The 23,894-nt window shown below is 40.7% G+C and overlaps 1 protein-coding gene across 1 annotated transcript in view; it reads left to right on the top strand.

Moving 5' to 3' along the window:
* The window catches only part of srrm4 (serine/arginine repetitive matrix 4), a 60,047-nt gene that overhangs the window by 27,404 nt on the left and 8,749 nt on the right, over positions 1 to 23,894 (top strand). The window contains exons 2-7 of the mRNA XM_023417171.2: positions 13,208 to 13,342; positions 21,737 to 21,820; positions 21,957 to 22,037; positions 22,131 to 22,157; positions 22,372 to 22,422; positions 23,792 to 23,875. Coding sequence (XP_023272939.1) covers positions 13,208 to 13,342; positions 21,737 to 21,820; positions 21,957 to 22,037; positions 22,131 to 22,157; positions 22,372 to 22,422; positions 23,792 to 23,875 — 462 coding nt within the window. The remainder of the gene's footprint in view (positions 1 to 13,207; positions 13,343 to 21,736; positions 21,821 to 21,956; positions 22,038 to 22,130; positions 22,158 to 22,371; positions 22,423 to 23,791; positions 23,876 to 23,894) is intronic.

The raw sequence follows: 23,894 nt of genomic DNA, 5'->3' as shown, positions 1-23,894 counted from the left end.
TTTCTGTTAATTGGGAGAGGTGTGCTGCAGAAGTTGATAGTATTTGTTTGGTTTCTCACAAAAATGTAGCTCCTTCACATGGGCTCGAAATTCACATTTAAAATGGAGCAACTGAAATGTCCAATATTGAACCCATCTGTCAGCTGCCTGTTTGAGTGAGCAAATTAGGGAAAAATAAATCCCCCTTTCACAGCATAGACTTTCAGGAACCGGTTCCCTGATCCGACTTTTCTTGAAAGTTTGACGACTCTTTGTCTTCTTCTTTGGTCAAACTCTGCAGTCACTCCCCTCTGCTAATCATCCAGAGGGCCTTTTTCTTCAGCAGCTTCTTCCTGGCACATTGTTCATCTCTGGTGTCATAGTTGTGCTAATTAAACACAGGGTGCACAATGATTACTGCTCGCTGCACTCCACATACATTAGCATCTGCAGAAGGCTCTTCAGTAATCTCCTTCTAACAGGAAGAAGTGCAATGAGGAAGTGTGCCTCACAAGCTGCTAATTAAACCCAACTATGCCGGCTTCCCTCCCTCCGCTGCCAAACAAAAAACCCTCTAATCACGTCTAACTCGATTTGGAAGCAAGTAATTGATGCACACGTAAGGTTCATGATGCATGGAAGAGGAAAACACTATCAATTTAGATGTTAACAGCCAGGGCTTAGAAGATCACATGACGCCACAGTTAGTCTTCTAAATGCCTCTGAAATAGCATCTTTGATTTAGACCATAAACGGCATAACGATGATGATGATGACAGTGATGATGATGGCAGTGCCACAGTGTTGGCATTCATATGAGGCTCTGGCCTAACGAAGAGTCAGGCGAGCATTGTTGTGCACATAACTGTTTGCCGTGGTGCAGTCTTTATGTCGGTGTGAAAATCCCTTTGTTCTGCTGTTGGAACTGAACTGCTGCTGATTCCTCCATCGGCCTTGGCTCCGTGCTCCACGCCGAAATAAACAGCAGCCATGGGGAACGGTGCCACCTCCGTCAGAGCTGTGGGCTTCAGCCTCCAATTCACAGCGAAGTGATGCCGCCTGAACTCTGACATGAACTCGCTCCGGTAAAATATTACCGTGCAAACAGCGATGACACATAAATGTGACTATATGTGACACGTCGCCATTCGAATAAGACATCTTCTACACACACTGTGCAGCAGCAGCGGCAGCGTGTCATGCAGCATGAAGACGTTATTCAAATGATAACATTCCCCAACCCTCCTCCCTACAAGTCCTCCCCTCCCCTCAGCCTGTAGTGGCTCTTATAATGAACCGCAGCGCTAACAGCTCTTGTGAATCTTAGCACTGTGGTTTGATTTGATTTCAGCTCTACAGAGAGACGGCAAATAGAAAGAGCTGCCAATGAAATCCAGCAGGTTTACCCAAGTCAAATGAAGCCTTTTAGGCTATGATTCACTGGCTAAAAAAAAAATAAAATAATAATTTTCCAAAAGGGTTCATCCTCCAGTTGATATCACGGCTCTCATTTACATAACTCTGGAGAGGAACATCTAGAGATATTTTAATTTTAATGAGATGTTCTGACTGCAGTACGCTAACTCGGAGACCAGCGCTGGGGATAGAGCAGTCTGGTTTTACTGATGCGTTGATATTCTTGGTGGTGATGGTTACTTTTTCTAATGTTGTGAAGAATAACTTCCTCGAACGGTGGAGTATTCTAGGACAAAAATCTGATTATGTGGCTGTTTGTTTTTTTCAGAGCTGGTGGTGAGGAAACTGTCTGCTTATGCAGTAGGATTTTCTTTATAGAAAGTCATCATACCTTGTGAAAATCTTTACCTTTTGCCAGATTGCACCCTGGAAACTAAAAAAAAGTTGTACTTTTTGAGCTGTATGTACACATTATAACCCTCATAATCAAAGTGAAAACAACATCTTAAAAATTCTGGACAATGTATTAAAAATTAATAAGTGAAATTCCTGGTTTGGTTTAGCAATCAGCCCCTTAGAGTATGCCATTATAAATTTGCTCAGGTGCAACCAATCAACTCTACAAATCAAACACCAGGCTACCTGCCCAACCTGACAATTGGTTGTGATTACTTCAGAATAAAAGCGGGTGGATTCCACTACTGGTAGAACATGGTACTGCAAAAAATTCATTTTTCTAACCCTGATATTCTAGTTTTGCATTTCTTAATATTTTTCAGAGCTGTTGCTTTTTTAATCTTTCATTTGATGCTGTGTGGGAAAATTAGTAAAAAAATCTGGAACATGTCTTTTCGATTTCAACTTGTACAACAAATAAAGTAACTATTTCAAATGGGTATGATGATTTTCTATAGGCACTGTATGTATATATATATATATATATATATATATATATATATATATATATATATATATATACACACTCATTTATTATTAAGAGTTTAACACTCAAGAACTGCTGTGAGTAACTTTGTGACTTTAAGTTTTTACTAAGACTTTCTGTTTAAGTCTTTACTGGCTTGGAACTGAACATATAGTAGCTTTAATAATTTTGAGTTTAATTTGACTTGGGCACAGATCATTTACTCTACATCACTACAGCTTGTGAGAAGCATTGCTATTGGTTGTGGGTGTGGTTGGCGATCATAGAGTTGGTCCTGAGTTATTATGCATTGACATTTAACGGCAGCCTCACTTTCACACAGTTTTCCTGATGGTTTTAAGTAGCCAGTCGGCAACATTTTTTTGAGCTTTAATGACCACTTCGGGCAAAAATAAATTCACCCAGGTTCCTGCACGGGCTCACTCTCACTGATGTTATAATTGTTCATACAGAATTTCTATTAAGATTTCTGACATGTTCACGGCTTTCTTATCACCCTGAGTAACCTTTGCTTGGAGTTACAGTTCCTAGGTAAACACTTCCCTGGCTGGAGGCGGAGGTCTGAGCCAATCGACTCATTTGTTCTGTTTGAAAGTGATTGCTGCCGAGTGGAGGCAGCTTTAATTTGATTGATGTGTGGTTCACCAAGCAGTAGATTTGGTTGTAATTACTCTTTGTGCTCACCATGATAAGGAAATTAATCAAGCCATTATGTTTTCTCCCATTTTATCATCAGGACACAATAATTGAATAAACCAACCTCACTTGTCTTCAAAGTCACTCCTGCTCGCAGCACACTCACTCCGTTGGAAGGGTAGAGGGCTCGCTATTGCTGATTGGTTGATAGCGAGGTGAGGATGTTGAATTTATTTCATATTCAAAGACGCCGTTGTCACTCTGATTGGAATAATCAGGCCCAGTTGTTCTACAAATTTAATCACAAAGCCACATTTTCAACCATACATAGAGTGTGCAACCAAGTCATCCACTTTGCTTTAAAACAAATAGCAGTTACCTCATTGACAGTGGAGGAAGACTAAAAGTACCATAACAGAAAAATATTATATATATTAATATATCTATTAATATATCTTCTTTTTTTTTTGAAATATTGAATAATTTCGCTTCATTTGGCCTCTAGTAATCATATAAATGAGACTATCTGAGAAGTTTAGAGGGAAAATGTGTCTTTGATGAAACTGCTAGCAACTTATGGACATCCAATATGTGCCCCAACTGCTTTTTTTATAAGAGGTTATAAACCAAAAATGTTGGGAGGTACTGGTTAAATGATGAATAACATATTCGTCAAGCTCATGTGTTTTTATGGAGAATCCTAATAACTATAGCTATAAAACAAATGGAGCAAAAAGTACAAAATTTCACTTTGTGGGCAGCTGTGGCTTAGGAGGTAGAGTGGGTCCTCCACTGACCTAAAAGTTGGTGGTTCAATCCCTGGCTCGAGGATCCCAAATTGCCCCTGATGGCTGTTCCATCAGTGTATGTGTGTGAATGGGTGAATGTGGCATGTATTGTAAAGCGTTTTGAGTGGTCGATAAGACTAGAAAAGCGCTATATATACTGTATATATTCAGTCCATTTGCCATTTACCCTATATTTAGTGTAGCAGAAGGATAAAGTAGCATAAAATGTAAACACTAAAGTAAGTAAGTATTTCCATTTCATCAAAACTGTACTTAGGTATCACTCTTTGTTGATGCTGTTCATCAAGCTCTGTGTGACAACTGTTGAAAGTTGTTCTTGGATTCATTATAGATAAATCATGAACCTTGAAATTAAAATAGAAAAACAGAAGACTCACTTCCATCATTAAATAATCACAGCCTAATGTGCCATCAAAGCTTTATGCTGAAGTTGGATGTCAGATTTGAAGCAAACCAGCAAAGACGGAAAATTGCCTGAAGCCACTGATACCTTCTAACTGAAGCTGAACAGCCATTAAATCTTTGATGTTCACTTCTATCATTCTGCCCTCCCATCATACATTGTGCGGAAGACGAGGTGCCCAATTTAGGGCTGATCTCAGCCACCCAAAAGGATTTGCATCCATCCTTGCAATTTATTCTGGCAGGAAGATTGTCACCAAAAATCTATTACCCATCTGTGCACGTGGGAGAAAAATCACCTCCGCTGCGAAGGGAATACATGAAGTGATTTTCTTACCCATAAGAAAAGAAACAGCACTTTAACAAGACCTGTACCAGGGGACATGACAACCCCCAGATCGCTCTCCACAAGAGCAGCAAAGCAAACTGGATTAATTTCATGCCAACATCGTGTTCAAGAGTCTGATATCTTAGATTATACTTTACTAAAAATGCCAGCTCATTCAGAAGCTCATTTAAATTTAAGTACTTCCTAAGTTTCCAAATGTCATTTCATGAATCTGAAGCTTTTAGTTCAGAGACCTAAAGACATTTTCCTCAAGTTTTGAAGGCAGCGCTGGTGATCAAGTGGTTTGGATCTTTTTGGTCATGTGCCTGATTGACTGCAGCTGTTTGATTGCAAGCCTGTGTGTTTGTGATTGCTTCAAAATCTCTTAAAATTTAATCAATAACACTTCACCTTAAAGTATCCCCTTTGCATAGAAAAGTTTGAACAGGTTTTGAGTGCCTGAAGAGACAGCCTTGTGAGGGATGTGTTTGATTCTCTTCGTGTGGGTTTAATTTCTTGCTTGTGTCCTTTGGGGTGGTGATAAAGTTGTTCTTGACTCGAGCCCCAAACTTGGATAAACACTCTTGGTGTAAATTAAAGCAAAGTGGCTTGGGACCACCTTGTTTGGGTTTTAATTGTAGTAGTAGATCATCTCTTTCCCTGGTAATTATCTCAACTATCATCACTACTATAATAACGACAATCAATTGTCCCCGGTCGCTCTGACAGGGATAATGAAATGTTTATTAGCCTCCCTGAACCTCACGAGTGGCTGGGGAACTCTTAAATCATCTGCAGAAATGGGAAGAGAAAAAAAAAGAAAAAAAAAAGCATCCCCGGCTCTGCACACTTTACTGTCACTTACACAAATTTCGCCTGATTCCTGAGAGGATGAAGGTCATGCAAGTCCTTCCTCAGTGTCCATTATCAGCTCTGATAGGCTTGACGTGTTTACAAGCTTGTATCTTAGAACAGAGCTACTTATGTACTAATTTGGACAATTTGGCAACCCTCCACTTTGAATAATCAGGATGTTTGGCTTGTTAGACTCAGGGCCACTGCACTGTAAAGACTAATGGCACTGAAGAAATCCTTTTTCCAATATACTACTGTGGAAGTAAAGTTTCTTTTTAAGAGTTCTGCAGTTAACGTCAGCCGTTATTAAATGATTACTAGCATGAAAGAAGCCAAACTTTGATCTGTATTTTCAACATGACTACTTCACTGGGTTTTAAAATCATATGTGCTTTACAAATCTGGGAAAAAAAATATTGACTAGTACATTTTCTTTGACTTTAAATTCTCCATCCCCTTGTTAGGACTTCTCAAAGTGACGTACCATCCATCGATTCCCCCCGATGTTGTTTTCCTGTTGTTGCTGCAGGGTTAGCTGTATTGATCCTCCCATGTATATCCTCTAGCTCGTTTGCCACAGTTTGTTATTCACTTGCTCTATTAGGCATGAGTGTTCTTGGCACTCAGCAGGACACAGCACCTGTGAGGATGGCATGGCAACCCGAATGAGGAAGGGTCAGCAGATACGGATTTTCAGAGGCTGGAACCTTTCTCTGGATTTTTATGGTGAAGTCGTTGAAAATCAAAAGAAATTATGTTGCATATTTTGTCTTTAAGTGACAAGACATAAGAATTTTGTTCTTAGCACAACATTATGATTAGAATCAAAATCTGTCCACTGAAACCAGGACTAATGAAAATATGTAGCATTAGGAGATCACAAGATGATTAATGGGGTTAGAAAGACAAAAATATATCTGTTACACAAAATCATGTAAATTCTTTTAATAACCTTTTCTATTTTGTTTCTTTCTTGTGAAATACTGGATAGTTTTACCCCTCAGACGTCTAAAGATCCTTCAGAGGAAACCATCTGAGAAGGAAAACTCATTGGTTGAACAGATAATAAGTTAAGTCCACACTCAGGCCATTGACTATGATGTTGGGTCACAAGTACATGTTGCTTGATTTCAAAGGACATTTTTGGATTATTAACTTTCATGCTGCAACTTCGATAAGATGATCAATACCACTCTCACATCTGTACGGTAAATACAAGGCGACAACCAGTGAGGTTAACATAGCTTAGCTTAGCTTATCTTATCTTAGCATAGCACGACTGGAAACGGGGGAACAGCTGGCCTGGCTCAGCACCTCTAGAGTTCACTAATCGAAACCCTATATCTTGTTTGTGTAGTCTGTACAAAAAAAGCCATGTTGTAGTGTTCTGGAGGGTTATGTTAGGACAACAACACTTCAGGAATTTACTGTGCTAAGCTAGGTTAACAGGCTGCTGGCAGTAGCTTCATATTTAGCATGGAGACATGAGTGTGGTGTTGATCTTCTCATCTGACTCTTAAGAAAAGAAGGCAAATTGGCATATTTCCCAAAAAGTTGACGTATTCATTTAAGGGATACCAGGCCACAAAGGATGGGTAGTACTGATCCATTTATTCACAAGACACAATACCACCTTTAAATTGATAATTTATTTTCACAAATTTGAATTGTGAGTATGTGGATAATCACGGTTTACACAGTGCACACATGCAAATTAAAGTAAATGAATTAAACTAAATGGACCCAAGAAGGAAAGGTTATGGGAGTACACTTTAGCACACAGCCGAGAGGGAGTGCATTTGTCTGTTTGTGCTTCCAGGAACAGATGAGATCACAGAATAGAAAATGCACAAATGCCCCTCGAGTGTCTCTTAACTGTAAAATCTTGTACGGTCTCATTCTGTCACAGTGGGTACTATATAGCCTATAGACACGAGGCTTAGACGGAAAATGGTGCAATTGAATGCCGTGTGTTTTGTTGTGTCCCTGAAGATCGTGATTGCAGATGATGCAGATGAAAACATAAAAAGCTGAATGTGAAATGGGGCAGCTGAGAATGCAATCTGTGTTAATCGCCGGTTTGATTTTGACACCTTTTTAATGCAAACACCAGAGCTGTGCAGCACTGTTTCGCTGGTTAGTTTAATGGCTGCCTGCATGCTTCTTGCACACCTGTACAGTGTCAGCTGATGTTGTGAGTCTGAGCCTTCCGACAGCGAGCCGGTGTTGTGTAAGGCAGCTGGCAGATTACCGAGCAGCTCCTGGCAGATATTGTAACCGTTTATCTCAATTTTACGTCGTAAATGGGGCGTGGACAATGAAACTGTACACAAACTATGATTATCCTCCTGTGGCTCGGGCCGTCACTGTTGTTTTATGAATATCTCAGTACAGAGCTGGAGGTCCAACGGACATGCAGCTGGTTAGATGACAAGGCTTGACATGTTTTGCTTTCTCCTTCTCTTTTATCCTCTTGTTTTGGACCAAAAAGACTTGTTGATAATGTGACACATCTGCAGTCCTTCTACACATGTATAAACCAAACCCTGTTCATTTCAAAGTAATTCAGGGCTGCAACTAACAATTATTTTCGTTATTTGTTCACCTGGCAATTTCTTTCTCAGTTAATTGATTCATTGTTATCAACAAAAGCAAAATGGCAGAAAAATGCCAGAGGTAAAGTTTTCAAATTGCTTGTTTTGTGTGACCAACAGACCAAAATCCAAAGATATTCAGTATCAGTATGTCATAGGAGAAAAAAAAACATCAACTGAGAAGCTGAAAATAAAGAATGTTTGGCATTCATGCTTGATAAATGCCTTAAATTAGTCATCGGCCCTTTTCAAGTAGATGCTGATTAATTTTCTACCATCGACTAATCAATTAAGCTCTTATCTGCTTTTTTTTTTTAAGTCAATCTATTAAGGTAAAGTTGAAATTGAATGAATCTGCCTGTCAGTGAAAACTATGCAGACTTAACAAAGCTGCTAAACGTTCATCGTTGTATTTAATTTGGAATCTAAAGCATTAACAACAACAACAATAAAAGCAACTGAAACATTTGGTTGCTGAGGAAGGATTATGTCTTGGCTAAACACACAAAAAGTCAACAGTAGGTGCGTTTCCATTAACCTGCTTAAAGCACAATTTGAAATTGCAAACTTACATAATGAATAGATAAATAAATAAGGAATAACGGAATAATAGAAACACATGACACTCACATTAGGTGTTTTTTATAGACTATTCAACAATGCAATATGTTATGCATTGAAGTCGTGGCACCTGTCGTATCAGGCCCCAGGGAGCTAGTTCCAACCGAGATACAGACTGCTGGAAATCTGTTGTCACGTTCAATTGGAACAATATCACAAGAGGAGAAAAACCAGCTTTGTTCACATAACGTCACTCAATGGAAACACAAGCCTTTCACACTTGTGTTTTGTCAACTTTTCCTCAAAAAAATGCTTCTATTTTGTGCAAAACTGCAATGGAAACCTGGCTAAAGACTTAAAGCACAACATGGGCTGCACCCATAAACCCAACCTATAAACCAGAATATTTAACCTGGTACATCTGCTGATATTCTATGTTTTAGTTTTTGTCAACAAATTGTATAAAAAAAAACCCCCACAATTTGTTAGTCCATGTGTTTCCCCAGCCTTTCTGTGGCTCTTCGTGGCACCTACTGGTTCCTACTGAATATGTAAAAAATTAAAAACAGGTCACAAATATTTACTTTTATTTCTATGAAAAGGAAAAATCTTTTTTCTTTTTTTTTAATAAACAGCTGGGCACTATTATTTTTAGGAATCATTATCAATACAGAAGTAAATAGTAAATTTGTGGAGACTATTTTAGCGGCGGATAATATATTTGGGACTGACTCATAATAAACTACAGTGACCTTTTTCACAGTAACGAAGGAACATGTCATCCAGTGTGGCTCATTGTGTTTTTAATAGTTTGTGGACAACAATGGAGCACTATGGCACCGAGGAATAATCCATATCACAGAAAATACACACATTACTTGTTAGTAGGACCATTTCATGGTTGGTGTTTGGTCATTTGTGAGTGTTTTAAGTAGCCTCGTGTGAGAGCGTCAGAATTTCTGTTAATTTAATTAAATCCTGCAGCAATATGAAAGTATTACATCATGCATAGCATCTATCTCTCCATCAAATGTATAAAAGCAGAGATGAAAATCACATCCTCACCCTCTTTAAGACAGCACTGTCTCCCTGTTTGCAGTGTGTGTTTTTTTTTTTTTTTTTGTGCACCATCTGTCAGTAGATGTTACCCGTCCACGTGAGGGTGAACGGCCGCGGTGTATGACGGAGCGGAGGAGCCCCCGCGTTGCCAGGAGTGAGACGCTCCCTCTGTGACAAAGACAGAAACAAGAGCTCGTCACAGCGTGGTCACTTCTCTCAGCCTCCAGTGACAGCATTACTCACCAGCAGGAAGGGAGCCGCTGCTCACGCATACATGCACCGCTCGTGTATTTCTGTCTCCGTCCTCATTTGTTTGTTGTCCCTTTGATTAATAGTTGTTTTTATCCATTTAAAGCACTTTGTGATTTCGCGTCTGTTACTGTATGGCACACATGATGAGAGGGAGGTCAAGATGGATGCCTCCTGTATCTGCAGCGTTGCTTTACACACACAATGGTTTCAATCAGTGGCATAGGGATTGTAATTGAGCTGATCCCGGCCTGTGACTTCATTTTACCTGTTTTATAGTAAACAAATCCAGTCAGGATTTCAGAGGATTACTGTCCACATAATTTTTCATCATCAAGTACTCTCACTTAATCCGCTCGGTATTTGCATTCATTTAAACCTTTTTTTTTTGGCAGTTTGAATTGTCCCTTTAAATATCTACAACTGCTGCGTGGTTATGAATTACAACTACAGAAGGATTGTCCATGCTTGAGAGTGTGTGTATGTGTATATATGTGTGTGTGTGTGTGTGTGTGTGTGTGTGTGTGTGTGTGTGTGTGTGTGTGAGAGAGAGAGACAGAGAGAGAGAGAGAGCGAGGAGTGCTATTTGACAGATACAAACAACCCACGATAAATCCAGGTGGTTATAGCCGGGAAAGTTTCGGCAAGAAATTGCAGGACCGGATCAAGGGAATGTGCATCCGTGATAGCGAAATCGATTTCATTTAGAACTCATCAACGGCGGGTCTGAGAGTGACAGCAAATAACAAAGAAGCAGAGAAGGGGGCCAGTAAAGAGAGCTGTGGGCCACTTTCCACTCTGGCTTTTTTTTTTCTTTTTTTTTTTTCTTTTTTTTTTTCTCAGGGACACAGAGCGGAGCGTCCAACAGTGCAAATGTTTCAGCCCTTTGTTCTCCTGTGTCGAGTAAATTGTATATATTGTTCAGGTCTTCGCAGGAAGTGAGGCACTTGTGTTACCATTGGCTGCAACATCAATATCTTTTGTCACGGTAAATGTGTTCAGCAGCCAAAGACCTCTGCGTTCAATTAAGGTTAGATAAATTACCACTAGAGCGTGGGGTGGTTCAGTGGTGAACTGGAATAAGGCTTTACTTCCTCTTCTGGTTTCTTACAGTACAGTGTCTTTCATATGATGAGCTGAAAAGCCTGTTGTATAACTGTGAGTCAGCTGAGATTTCTCCTCTTTCCTTGTGTTAATTGGATTTCTCATGATACATCACAGCAGCAACAAATGAAAACATAAGAGTTTGCTGTTTGTAGGTGGCTACGTACAGAGTGAATGACATCAAATCAAATCACATCAGGTCTTTCAGGATGTGTTAATAGTTTGTATTTCTTTTATTTCATATATATGTGCCTGAGATACCCATAAAAAAAATAACATTCAAATTTACTTGCATTAACAGTTAATACAGTACAAGAGGAGGCAGGGGAGACAGAGGAAGTTCATTTGCTGAAAGCAGGCTGTAGCGTTGCAGCAATATGCAGCGCTCAGTGAAACAGCACCAAAATCTTTTATTGTAGCTGCACCAGACTATAAAATACAATATGTTTCTCTTTTGAGATAGTTACTGTTGCAGTATTAGAGGTATAAATTATTATTTTTGAACACTTTAAAGACCTCTGGTCCATGTTGGCAGAAGTTTAAAGGAGCTTTTTGTAAGTTTTGCTATTGCTACACAGCTAATGTTAGCATTAACAGCTGCTCCAGTGGTGGAAAGCAACACCAATGTTAACTCTTGTCTCCATCACATCTTTTCTTCTGCTGAAGTTAACACGCTAACGAGTTAGCCCCGGCCCCAGTCTCGTCACTCTCTGATAGCGACTCACTGTAGCCTCCAACCTGCCCTGAAGACGTAGCAAGAAACTACGTCGGGCTGCAGAGAAAACTTAAAATAGCCCCTTAAACACACTTTTTTGAGATGGAAAACAGCAGGGGAGAAAACAATCTCACCTCATTATGTAGCTGTTCTCATCAGAATATTCAGTTTACAGTGATGTGCAACAAAGAAAAACAGAAAAGCATCACAATCAAGAATCAAAAAAAAAAAGGATGTTTTGGAAGTTTTAATAGTTAGTTTGATAAATGATTTAAACCGTTATCAAGTTTCAAAATTGATATTAATTAATAATCAAGTCTTGAAATAATTCAGCTTTAATGATCAAATTCAAGGATCAATGCGATCAGAGTTAAGGCTTTATGCTATTTTACTTTCACAAAGCAGACTTTCATTTTCATCTCCAACAACACTGGGAGACCTTCAGACAAATCACCAGGATATTCAAAGGTTCCTCTCCCATCAGCCTCCTTGATCAGACTAATTATCCTTCCGGTGGCTGTCTTTATCTCCCCTATCACCTTTCAAACACTCGGTCATGTTGGAGGACCCAGTCTGCCGTTTTACATTATTAGTTCCTTGCTGGGGGGCTCACCCTCTTATGCAGAGAAGCAGAGGAAAATGAAGATGAGGAAGATAGAAAGCGACGGCTCCTGCCTGCTCGTCGCTGGGGGAAGAGGAGGAGGAGGATGAGGAGGCGGCAGCGGCGGCGGTGGCGGCGGCGGCATTGACGGCCTAATCTCTGGCTCTGATTATCTTCTCATTACAATCAGACAGGAGCCACTCGAAGAAGAGGAGAATGTGTAATTACGCTCAAATCTCCCATGACTAAAACAGAGGATAATAAGCAGGGCTAGAACTGTGTGCTCACATCTAATCATTCAGTCTATTTAGTCATTCGTTCTGCAGCCGCATTTGACTATGATGCAGACTTTTGGGCGGTTCGGGTGGAAGCAGTCGAATTAGTAAACACCTGACTTATAGTAGCATTATTTGGAAGCCAATGCCAATATTAAAACTGCAAACAATAAGTTTAAGAGGCTGAGTATGAGACATGTAGTTTTTATGCCTGTGTATATATGTTGATAATAAAAAATCTATAAACTCTGGTTTATCAGAAATAGAAAAAGAAAATTCAAGGAGAACTTCTCTCATACCGATGCATCTCCCATTGGCCGCATCTGCCCAACGCGAGATAGAAAACGCCATTTCCCAAAATGTCAGGGCAACTGAAGCATGTAAATAACTACATTTCAATTGACACCTCGATTTGAATGGTAAATGGCTGACCTCCAATTTTCCCAGAGAGTGGCTGGCAGGGAGAAATGGAGGGGAATAAAACACATATCCAGTAGACCAGAGGGAATAAGACTAACCAAGCATGTTAAATCCCACCCCCGACCCCCCCCCCTTCCTCAGTATTGTATGATGGATGCGCTAACTGTGCGGACAAGTAGAAAAATCACTGGGAAAAGTTCTCATGAAAAGGCTCAAGAGCAAAAACTAAAAACTTAATCCTTCTTCTTTCTTTCCTCACAGCTCAGAAACAACAACCTGCCAGCCGCTTAAGACTGATGAGAGGAAAGCGGCGGACACCAGGGTGGACGCCGCCGACAGAAATGGCAGCATCAAAGGAAAAGGACGCAAACACCACAGTCATCGCAGGGTCAGGAGGTGAGCTCGTTTTTATGCTTCCACGAAGCAACACTTGAAAGCCATCAAGGAGCTTTTTTTTTTCTGAGCTCTGTAAAAGAAAGTCAACAAAATCAGTACCCTTTAAAATATCCCTTTTTTTTGTGCAAGGTTGTAGATCAGAGAGATGATGAATGGTTTCAGTTTTTATTTGCTTTTGGAGGTGCTTTTGTAGATTACAGTGCTGGTGATAAAGTCTTTTAACAGTATGCCTAGACTCCACTGGGGTTTGTGAGAAAACGGAGCTAATCTCTATATTCTGGTGTGGGGAATGTAAATATTCTTATCAGGTCAGGCTCAGCAGAGAAATACAAAGATGTTGTGAGGAATCCTACACTTTGTCATTCAGATCCTCTCTTTCACCAACAGCTTGAACCAGAAGCCTCCTTCGCACACCGAGAATAGTTTTCGGTCTTCCTATGATTCTGAGGTGGGAAAGAAAGAGAGAGAGAGAGAGACAGGCAGAGATTTCTTTTAAAGAAACTTCTTAATTAATCTGACACCTTCAAAGCCTTTGCAGTTATGCAGCATGGAAGCAGCCAGCGATATGTAAAACACGACCGAAGCCGCATTTGAAGTGTTAAGAGATGATCATAAACATGAATCGCTTCTTTTTGGATGAACTTTACCCGGCGGCTGCTTGTCCTTTTTGTTTTTGAATTTAACAGCGAGCACTGAGAGCGCACGGGCACGCGGGCGTCTGATAATCATTTTTCTGGTTTGTGCGTGCAAGAAGAGACGCCAGGTAGAAAAAAGGAGGCATGGTGAAAAAGATTTACAGTGTTTGTTATCCCTGAAACTGAGAGCTGAGCTTTTTCTGTGAGCAGCTTCAAATAGGTAGCGAGACTTGGTGCTGAGGAATCACAGGGGATGTTGTCAGTGAAGTGGACACAGCACATTCATATTTAATGGCAGGATTGACGACATGTCTATTTATAAAAATGAGTTACTAGTTTAGTTTTCGCTGAACTCTTTAAATATGCTGTCTTCTTTCTCTGCCTCTTTTCCTCAGAGCTTAATATGTTTCTTTAAAGTGCATTCATTTCGTCTGAAGTTACAAGGCGACGTTACTGTGCATCAACTGTAATACGCTGTGGCAAACTCACTTTTATTCTCTGCAGCCCTTCTCTGTGATTGAGACTCAAACCGGGAACACACTGCCATTGTGTGTGCGTGACTGCTGTGTCGCTGTTACTGGCTGCTGTTACTGATTTCTGATTTCTCTTCATTGTAAATTTATTTCTGATTTATTTTTGACAGAAAATGTCACTAAACTGTCACTGTCTCCACATGCAGCTGCTAAAAAGGTTAAAAAAAAAATACAGTATATAAAATTAATATTTCTTCAAGTCTGTGTCATATTCAGATCCAGCTTAGAAACTGAAACTATACTGACAGGTGTCATGTTGCTGGTATGATGTCATTATGACTGTCAACTTGTCAATTTTTGCTGAGAATCGTTTGCGTCACACATGAAAAATAGGTGAAGCGCAGAATCTTGAAATCACGCAGGCAGTGTGGTTGCGGAAAACCAAGATGTTCCACAGCCGCCACACATATATTTTCCTGGACTAAATCATACTGCACCTTTATTACTAAGTCCTCATTCAGATTGAAAACAGTGTGGCAGTGTTGCTTCGAGAAGATGAAATACGATCCAGGAAATCCAGTTTGCATCGATGATTTTGAAGGTTTATCAGACATCAGAACTCTGCACATCAAATAAAACAAGTGAGGATTTACACCATTCACTGTGTCAGGGAGATTGTTTGCATGCAACAGACATCACCAGGCGCCTGTTTATCATCACCTCATACCACAAGGTCGGCAGAGGAGGACACAAGCCTGAGGAGAGAGAACAGCCACATCCAACCTTGACAGAACCGCTGAGGCTACAAAGGTGCATCACACACCTCCCAGCAGCCACCGTTCGCTGCTTTTCAAACAAACGCATCAAATACAAGCAAGAAAAGAAGAAATGCAAGAAAAAAATAAACATTTTTATTCCTTTTCATTTAGTAAAAGTGTCTAATGAGGTAGATCCATTTCACAATTCTTCAGTCCTCAGTCACAAAGCGCTCCAAGTTGCTGCCTGAGAGAAAATCTCCTCTGTTGAGAAATTTGTTTTTCGGATTGTTATCTTGCTAATTGGGCAGCAGCTGCCCAATTTAGCAGAGCAGCCTATGTTAATTATAACATGAAACCACAACACACTGACAGTGGCTCCCCTCTAGAAAGAGTATGTTAGCCACAGTGAGTGACTTTTAGAAGGTAGGTGTTAACAAACCTATTTAATTACCTGAAAAGCCCCTGCCTGAAGCCAGCGAAAAACATAGTGCAGTGAATACAAAACAAGTCATATATCTTTTATGTGATGACATATCTTGGATGTAGTTACATGTATACATTGTATGGTATTCATGCATGATTGCGGCACAGAAAAAAACAGCAACACGCTTTTCAGGAAAATAGGCTGCGTTCAGCACGGAGCATATTCTCATCAGATGTCCCCAAATCCCTTTTTTCATACGCCATTGTTCTGCACAATCACCATTCCCAGTGTAGCTGGCAATTGACTGCTCTCTCATTCTCCCTTTCATTCTCTGCACCTCATCAAAAGAAACTGTTTCTGCTGGCAAGAAAAAAAAATGCACATGCTCGCCTTGTGCTCTTTTTCTACAAGGCCAGAATGGTAGAGGTGTTAATGAGTGACAAAGCGTTCTCATTACCAGGAGAGGGTACTTGGGCTTGGTCTGTCTAATCAGCCCTAATGCATTTCAGTTCCTAATGCTCCCGAACTGCCGACTACACCAAGCAGGGCCATTTGTTATAGCAAGACATTCTCCGGCATCCAGAGAAACAGGCACGTCCAGAGCTTCCAGAGCTCTGCGGTCGCGTTATATCAAGGAGGAGTACGGTTCATCTCTGTCTGGATCAGTTTGTGATCACACTCACCTGTGTGCATGACCTACTGTTTGTGTGACACGGAGGTACATCTCCGGGGATTTGACGTATAAATAGCAAAACCTCTTGTGAGCATGAAAATGGTTAAAAATGTGTCTTATACGTCTGCTGACGCATTAATGCCCAAAGCTCAGCTAAACCTCATTCTGTGCTATGAAAATATTACTTGGATAATGATAGTGTTATTCAGAAAATGAGTTAATATTTAATGCCTAGTGAAACCATGCAGCGCACAAGATCTGTTAGAGTATATTCCGGTTTAAGTTTTTTATATTATTTCAAATTTTATCTCTATGGACACTGCTGATTTACCCATTTTTGTCATTAATATGGAGAAAAATGAAATTTTAAAGGACCGCATTTCAAAGCGCTTTTGTCGCAGCCTCACGTCACGTCTTGTTGACTCTCCTGAGGGTGTGACTGTGAATCCCAGCAGCTGGTTAAAGTTGTATTGTAGAGAATTGGAAACTCATTGATTACAATCATTTGCTTTCCCCTACATGTTATTTGAAGTTCTTTCTAAACAGTTCGGTGGCGGAGTAGAAATTTTTTTGTTTTATGAGGGAATCAACACGAGCACAACTGGACGGAAATTTGCATAAATTCCTTCGATATCTGTGAGTCAGCAGCAGGTGTTTTTTGGATATTTAGTTTTCAATGAAAGGCATCTTTTCTCATCTCAAGTGTTTACAATTGCTCTTCTAAATAGCTGTTTCCCCTGTTTGAGACATAAATGAGGTTCGGAAAGTCATCTCAATGTACGAAAGCCAGAATAAATGAAGCCGGGGCGTCGTGTGGCGTAGTTGCCAAGCAGGTGCCCCATGTGTCGAGGCTACAGTCCTCGCTGCAGTTGGCCCCGGCTCGAGTCCCGCATCGGACGGCCTTTGCTGCATGTCATTCCCCCTCTCTCTGCCTCCCCATTTCCTGTCTCTCTCTACTATCCTGTCCAATAAAGGCACAAAAAGCCCCAAAAAATATACTTAAAAAAAAAAATGAAGCCAACACGGAAGTGCTAAACACTGCAGTTCTTCAAATGGCCACTTGAGGTTGGCTCCAAAAGTGAGTCATTCCTCATAGACTCCCACGTTAAAATGTCCAACTTGGGGTGAATTCTTATATATTTCACCCGTTTAGATTTTTTTTTACAGGTTACAGATATGTATAATCGAGGGCATGGCTGGGTAGGTGAGTGTATGCTGAGTTAGGCAAAGGCACTGCCAAGATGGCGACAGCGAAGCAGCCCACTCGCTTTAAAACTGCTCTTCAGAAACCTGTGGGTGACGTCACAGAGGCGACGTCCATCTTTATATAGAGTCTATGCTATCGACCTGTTGCCATTCCAACTGAATTAGGGTTCATCTGTCAGTTGCATCAGTCAGGAAAAAGACGTCGAAAATATCTGTCCCAGCACCCAGTGTGATGTCTCCATGTTGCAACTGTCCAAAACACAAAAACATGCGTGAGGAGAGACTGAGGTATGAACTGTCTGGCAATCTGTGGAACCTGGTGCTACAGCATATGAAGGACCAATAGATCTACCCCCTCTGTATGACATACCCTTGTGTCTTTCTCAATGTTAAAATACTACTGGGAACGTAGCTCTAACTTTATTTCATTTCTTTATTTATTTAGTGTCTTCATTTTTTTCCAGGCGAGAGGGTGTGAGTGTGTTTTGTCATTATCATACTATTTATTAATTTACTTTCCTTGTAAGCACTGTACCTGTCCATTTTATTCTAGTATGTTTTGTCTCTTAAATTATGTAAGACCACACTGAATAAAATATTCAAAACACAAAAACATTAAATTTACAGTTGTATAAAAAAGAGAGAAGCAGCGAAGTTGGAGCTAGCGAATGTTGGTGGTTATGCTTGAAAAAATGACCTAAATGATGAATTAATTATCAAAGCAGTTTCTGATTAATTTTCGATTAATCATTTCAGCTCTATACTTTATGAGAAAAAGCTCCTAAATCAGCACAACACAAAGCATTGAAGTCATTTCCTCAAAAGGAAGCTGCTAGAAATAAAAGATGTTTCTGCCATATTTCCCTCTGGGCTTTAGATGAAGTCTGGTACTTGTGGAAGCGGGTTGCGAAGACTCAAAGCTCAGTTGTTTCTCCCTTGATCGCCCTGATGGGGGATCAAGTAAAAGAATCTGAGAGGTTTTTGGTTTGACAGCAGATTAGAGCTCGCGACGACACTGACATGGTAAATAGTTTGCTTGACATCTCACAAACGACGCGTTGCTCTCGCCGTTGTGATAAACTCAGAGATAGCTGCCTGCAGCCGACGTAAAGGCAGCTTCTGTGATGACTGTGAATGACATGTGAGTGGACGGACACATCATTCACATCATCAGCTTCGTTTGTTGATTCTCCATGCCAGCTCGCTCCACCCTGCCATTAATGATGCAAACACTCCATCACTCCCACATGATATTCACATCAGCTCTGATTTAACCTACACCAGGCGGCCAGTTTTCCCAATAAAGCTTTATTTTCCACCCTCATTATTAAAGCCAAGGTGCTGCCGCTCGAGTGCATCGCGGTCAAAAGCATCTTCCTGCAAATCTCTTCTTTACCCTGTATCGCCCTCCGCACTCGCTCGCTCCTTCCTGCCTTTGCTTCTTATGAATTTCAGTCAGCCTGTACTTGAAAGGCCCCATTCAATGAGCCCGTGGCGCTTGAAAGGCCTTCATTTCCTTTTCCACATCAGTCATTTTCAAAGAGCTATGAAGTGGACCTCTGGATGGCAATCAAGCTGGTCAACACATGCAGTCTGACATGTTTCCTTTCTCTGTAATGATAAATTCACACACTCAGAAAAGAATGAGCGGAGGAGAAGAATATCTCAGGCTAGCGTGCTTACATATGTTTCTGCATGTGGAAAATGTGTGCAGGCGTGTGGTGTCTGTGAAATACAAAGGCATGTAAACGCATCACGAGTCCTCTGTGGTGCTGTCATGTAGATCTTTTAGAGCTAAGGGAGCCCAAGTAAAACACGTTTTTACATCAGCCCCACAAACGACAGCCTCCAAAATAATCATACAACAGTGTCAACAAAAAGCGAAGGAGGATTAATTTCAGGACTGTTGTGTAAGACTGTGTTAATTCTAGCTGAGTGTACCTATGAAGCTGGATACCTGTTGTATATTTCAAACCTATTTAACGTTAAAGGGATACTCCGTCAATCTTTTTCACATCAAAGTCAATTTGTCAGACGTGAGGAGTACTGCTCAGCCTTCAGTTTGCTGTTTAATGTCCTCTTTGGCTCAGAAGGAGCTTTGTCAAGTCTAATAAAACCGCTTTAGTGACATTACTTGATTGATCTTGGCTTGGGGCTCGGAGACTTCTTTTTTATTTTTTTTTAAACAGAAAGGCTGCATTAGAAACTGGAAGCGTGGAGTCTGAAAGACATCATCCCAGGTAGATAGAGTCTAAAAGAAAAGATGCCTGCTGCTGAATTTCATTGCGGGAGGTGGAGGATTCTGTGTTTTTTTTTTTTTGTACTTCAGCTATATTAAGGACAAAGGATCCACACACAGTGGATTTATTAGCATAATAAAGTGATAGCTGATCGACAGCGTAGGGGACGTTTTGGTTCTTTCACCATGATCTAAATAAAAATGCAAAAAAGGAATGAAAAAGAATGAAATAGCCACACTTTTCAGGATTCAAAACCCTCATCTTCACAACTTTCCTTAATTAACACACACAAAAACGAACACGATGAAGCAGATCACACAGTTTTGGAGGCCATCGGCTGCTCACAGGCGCTGCTGCTGAAGTGAGATTTTGAGGACTCTCTAACATAACTGCTGTGGAGTTAGCTGAGGGCAAACCCCTGCAGGGGGGTTGTGCATCACCCTGCCTCCTCTCTCTGAGTGAAGCACGTTGTCACCAATCTAGATCGGGTGAAGCTCACTGGCATGCGATCTGTTTTGTGCTTTATCCCAGCCTGGATGGGATTTCATCATTCTGTTGTGATGGGATCATCTCATATGGGACATTTGGCTCACAGATAATCTTGCTTACGATTGTTGTGAGGGGGAATCAGGATGCATTTATGTGCAGTTATGTGATGCCAATGATGAGTCATGTGGATTATTTTACCCCATCCATTCTGTTAGGGTTTTTCATCACAGTAAACTCCAAAAGAATATATTTTTAGTACTTTGTGGCTTTCTGAAAAGTACGTCCCATTTTGGACTTGCAAAAGTCTAAACTTTTGGATCCAAGTCCACCAGTATCTGATGTGGATTTTCAAACTCTGTCGACTTTTATAGAGGGAGTTTTGCACTTGGCATGAAATGCACAGAGAAAACTGTAAGCAACACTTCTAGGGAGGTGAAGAAAGCATTCCAGTGTAAGATCTCACACTGTGTATTAATGCACTGTAGCTATTAATACAACCTGTGGGAGGTTTTTGCATTGCTTGATGGGTGTGCTTGTTCGCCAGTTAGTGCTTCAAAGAAACTGTTAACATGAGCAATTTACCTCTTGTGCTAAAGGGTCAGTTCACTCAAATCATGGAGGAAAAAAACAGACTTTCTCACTTCAATAGAATTTCATTAGTTGTGCTAATTGATGACTTTTAAAAGTGACAAAACACACTGACAGCTGTTTTCACGGGAACTATTTTCTCAGTAAGATAGTCCTTATTTGTGTTTCAAGCACCAACATTATAACTCCACCCTATCACCAGACAAGCACATCAAATTCATTATGAGATTCAGTGATTTTTCAGAAGAGAGGAAGCTCTGAACCTCTCTTTTCTCTTTCTCTGTTTTCCGAGTGATTGAATAAAAGTGTTGCAAATTTCAGGTAAAAACACTCAGAGAAACCAAAACCTGCCAGGTTGAATGGTGGGTCCAGCTGGGCGGGGCTTGGGGCATGGCTGAGAGTGGTGACCGCTTTGTTGTGACATCACAAAGTTACAGAAGTCCTGACGGCTCGTTTAAGGCTCAGTTTCTGAATACAGGCTGTGTGCATTTCTCTGTGGACGGAGCGCTTTGATGTTTTCACAGTATTAATATAGAACCTAGACCTGCTTTATAATCAACACATAGAAATCTCAATTTAAACAATATGGGACCTTTAAAGTATGGTTAATGTGGCTATAATCAATGTTTTTGTAATAACAATGTATCTAATGACAATCTGAAAACAGTGTGACAAAGCAAAAGGGGTCACTCGTAGAGTCTAGCCAACATAGTCGATGTCGGTCTCACATTTATCAGGTGGATGGTGTATAAAATGGATGGTGTATAAATCAAAGTCCAGATATTGGGATTCAGAAGTTGTAAGTCAAACTCCAAAATGTGTTCGTCACCCTGCCGAATTCTTGCAGCTTAGATCCCTTCAGTGGAAATAATATAGAAGTGTCCCCTGTGCTCTGTCTCTGTGTGCAGCCCCTCCTTTGATGAGGAACTCTCCCCTCGGCCCAAAGGGAAGAAGAAGAAGAGAAAGTCTGAACGGAAGAGGAAAAGGAAAAGGTCAGTTCCCAAAATGAGACGACTCTGCGGTGAGGTGTATTATTGGGCGCCTCTGTCGTGTTCCCTGAAATAAATAAAGAGAGAGGTGTACTTGGTTCTCTCTAGAGCTCATGTTTATGCGTTTCCCTGCTGTTAGGTCTCCTTCCCACAGCCTGTCGCCACTGAGGAAGAAGAAAAAGAAGAAGAAGAAGGGCTCCAAGAAGAGCAAGCGGCATAGGTAGTTCTTGCTTACTTTAACAATATTTAAAATATGGCATGCCATTTATTTTTAAGTGACCTGAAGCTTTTTTTTTTTTTTTTACTATCCCAGGTACACATCCAAGAAGTCAAAGCACAGGTACGAATATGTTTATTGCAAGATTTTGTGCATGTCTTGTGGCTGTGGCTCTTTTACTGTTTTATTAGAGGAGTAATCTTTAAAGGCGAACAGTTCTCACCTGGATACATTCCTGTCTTAAATGAGGTGTAACATTTAGCCCCTGCTTTCAGTAAGATTTCTGGATCCGGCTTTGTGAGTCTTAACACTCCTCTATTCTCTTTCATCTCACCAGCTCCTCCAGTTTAAAACATAAGAGGAAGGATGAGCGCAAGCGCAAGAAAAGGTCAGTCTGTGTTGCATCAGAATCGTGTAGTCTCCGAATCCTACACAACTTTTTTAACCTCCCCCACCTTCCCTCCTCCCTCCTCGACCTCCTGCCTCCTCTTCCTCCTCCATGGTAAGCCCATCCACCCTTTTCACAACACCCATGGCCGAGGAAGAAAAGCACGAGGATCCTCCAAAAATGCTTTCATGTAAGGAGTACAAGGGGTGAATTCAGAAACGTGCGGCTTTTTTAATTTTTTTTTTTTTTTTTTAAAACCCCTTTGCAAAGAGGGAAACAGATTGAAAGCTTGAGCCACAAAGAAAGGAGGAGAAAAAAAAGGGGTGAAAGAGGGTAAAAGAAACCAATTTCATGCTGTGATCTTGCAACGTTTTTATAATTTGACTCTGGATGAGCGGGCTGTTGTTTGTAAGCACAGAGCCAAGTTCAGTCGCTGTTTACTTCAACAGAAACCGCTGCTTTCCAGCTCACTACAACTTCTCTCCTCTCGCTTCTTTTGTTCCCTTCACGCCTTCGATGCTGTCCCCCTTCTTTTCTTTTTTTTTTTTTTCCAAACACGGTTCATATATTTCAGGACCCCTTCACATAGTAAGAAGCGGATTGAGAAAATAGGTTTTTCACACACAGAGGTTGAGATGAGAAAAATCTATTTGAAGTATTCATCCTTAAACTTGAACAGGCTTGATCTGATTGTGCTTTTGTAATTTTTGGACAATACAGTTCAGGTTTGAACGTTTATACACAGGCTGTAACAGGCTGCAACACGTGATTGTTAATGATGATATACTTTTTGTTAAAAAAAAGTTGCCTTCCTTTCCTGTTGTGGGTGGGAGTATTTAGGGGTATTTTCTTTCCTGTTGCCCTAACCAATCAGCAGCAGGTTGACACAGCTTCTGTAGCAGTTGCTAGGACTAGCTATTAGTCACAAGAGGATATAACACACCTTTCCTAAAATGATCACATTCTCCTCTTATGATAAATCGGTTGCACTTCCTTGTTGTGATGAAGCTATGTTCCTTGATCTCAGAAATTAGTTTAGAGTGTAAAGTATTATTAGAACCCATAGAATATGAGAAAATAAGTTTTAATAAACCTGGATTATCTTTTAATCTATAAAATGCAAAACACATTTCTTCTCGTGTGTGACTATTTGCCTGAATCTCATCACTGTACAGTGGTGTGGAACAGATAGAAGCAGCTAGTCCTCACCTTCCAGCAGCTGGAATTTGTGCTGGTTAAATAACATGAACGATTAACCAATTATAAAAATCGTTGGCATATAATTTCTGTCAGTCGACTCATCGTAGCACTCGAAGCTCCTTATCCACTTGTGTCTTTTCTCCTCTGCTCTCCTCATGGCCTCCCTCAGTTCCCGGACTCACTCACGGCGGAGACGACGCTATCGGAGGTCAGAGTCGGGCAGTTCTCCCTGCCAATCTTCCACAGAGGACAGGTAAGGGACCCCCCCCCCC

This window comes from Seriola lalandi, unplaced genomic scaffold (assembly GCF_002814215.2).
Source record: "Seriola lalandi dorsalis isolate HSWRI2012SDOR001 ecotype SW California unplaced genomic scaffold, Sedor1 jcf7180002054572, whole genome shotgun sequence".
Lineage (NCBI taxonomy): Eukaryota > Metazoa > Chordata > Actinopteri > Carangiformes > Carangidae > Seriola > Seriola lalandi.
Note: the sequence above shows the minus strand (reverse complement) of the source record. Positions and strands in the feature narration are given on the sequence as shown.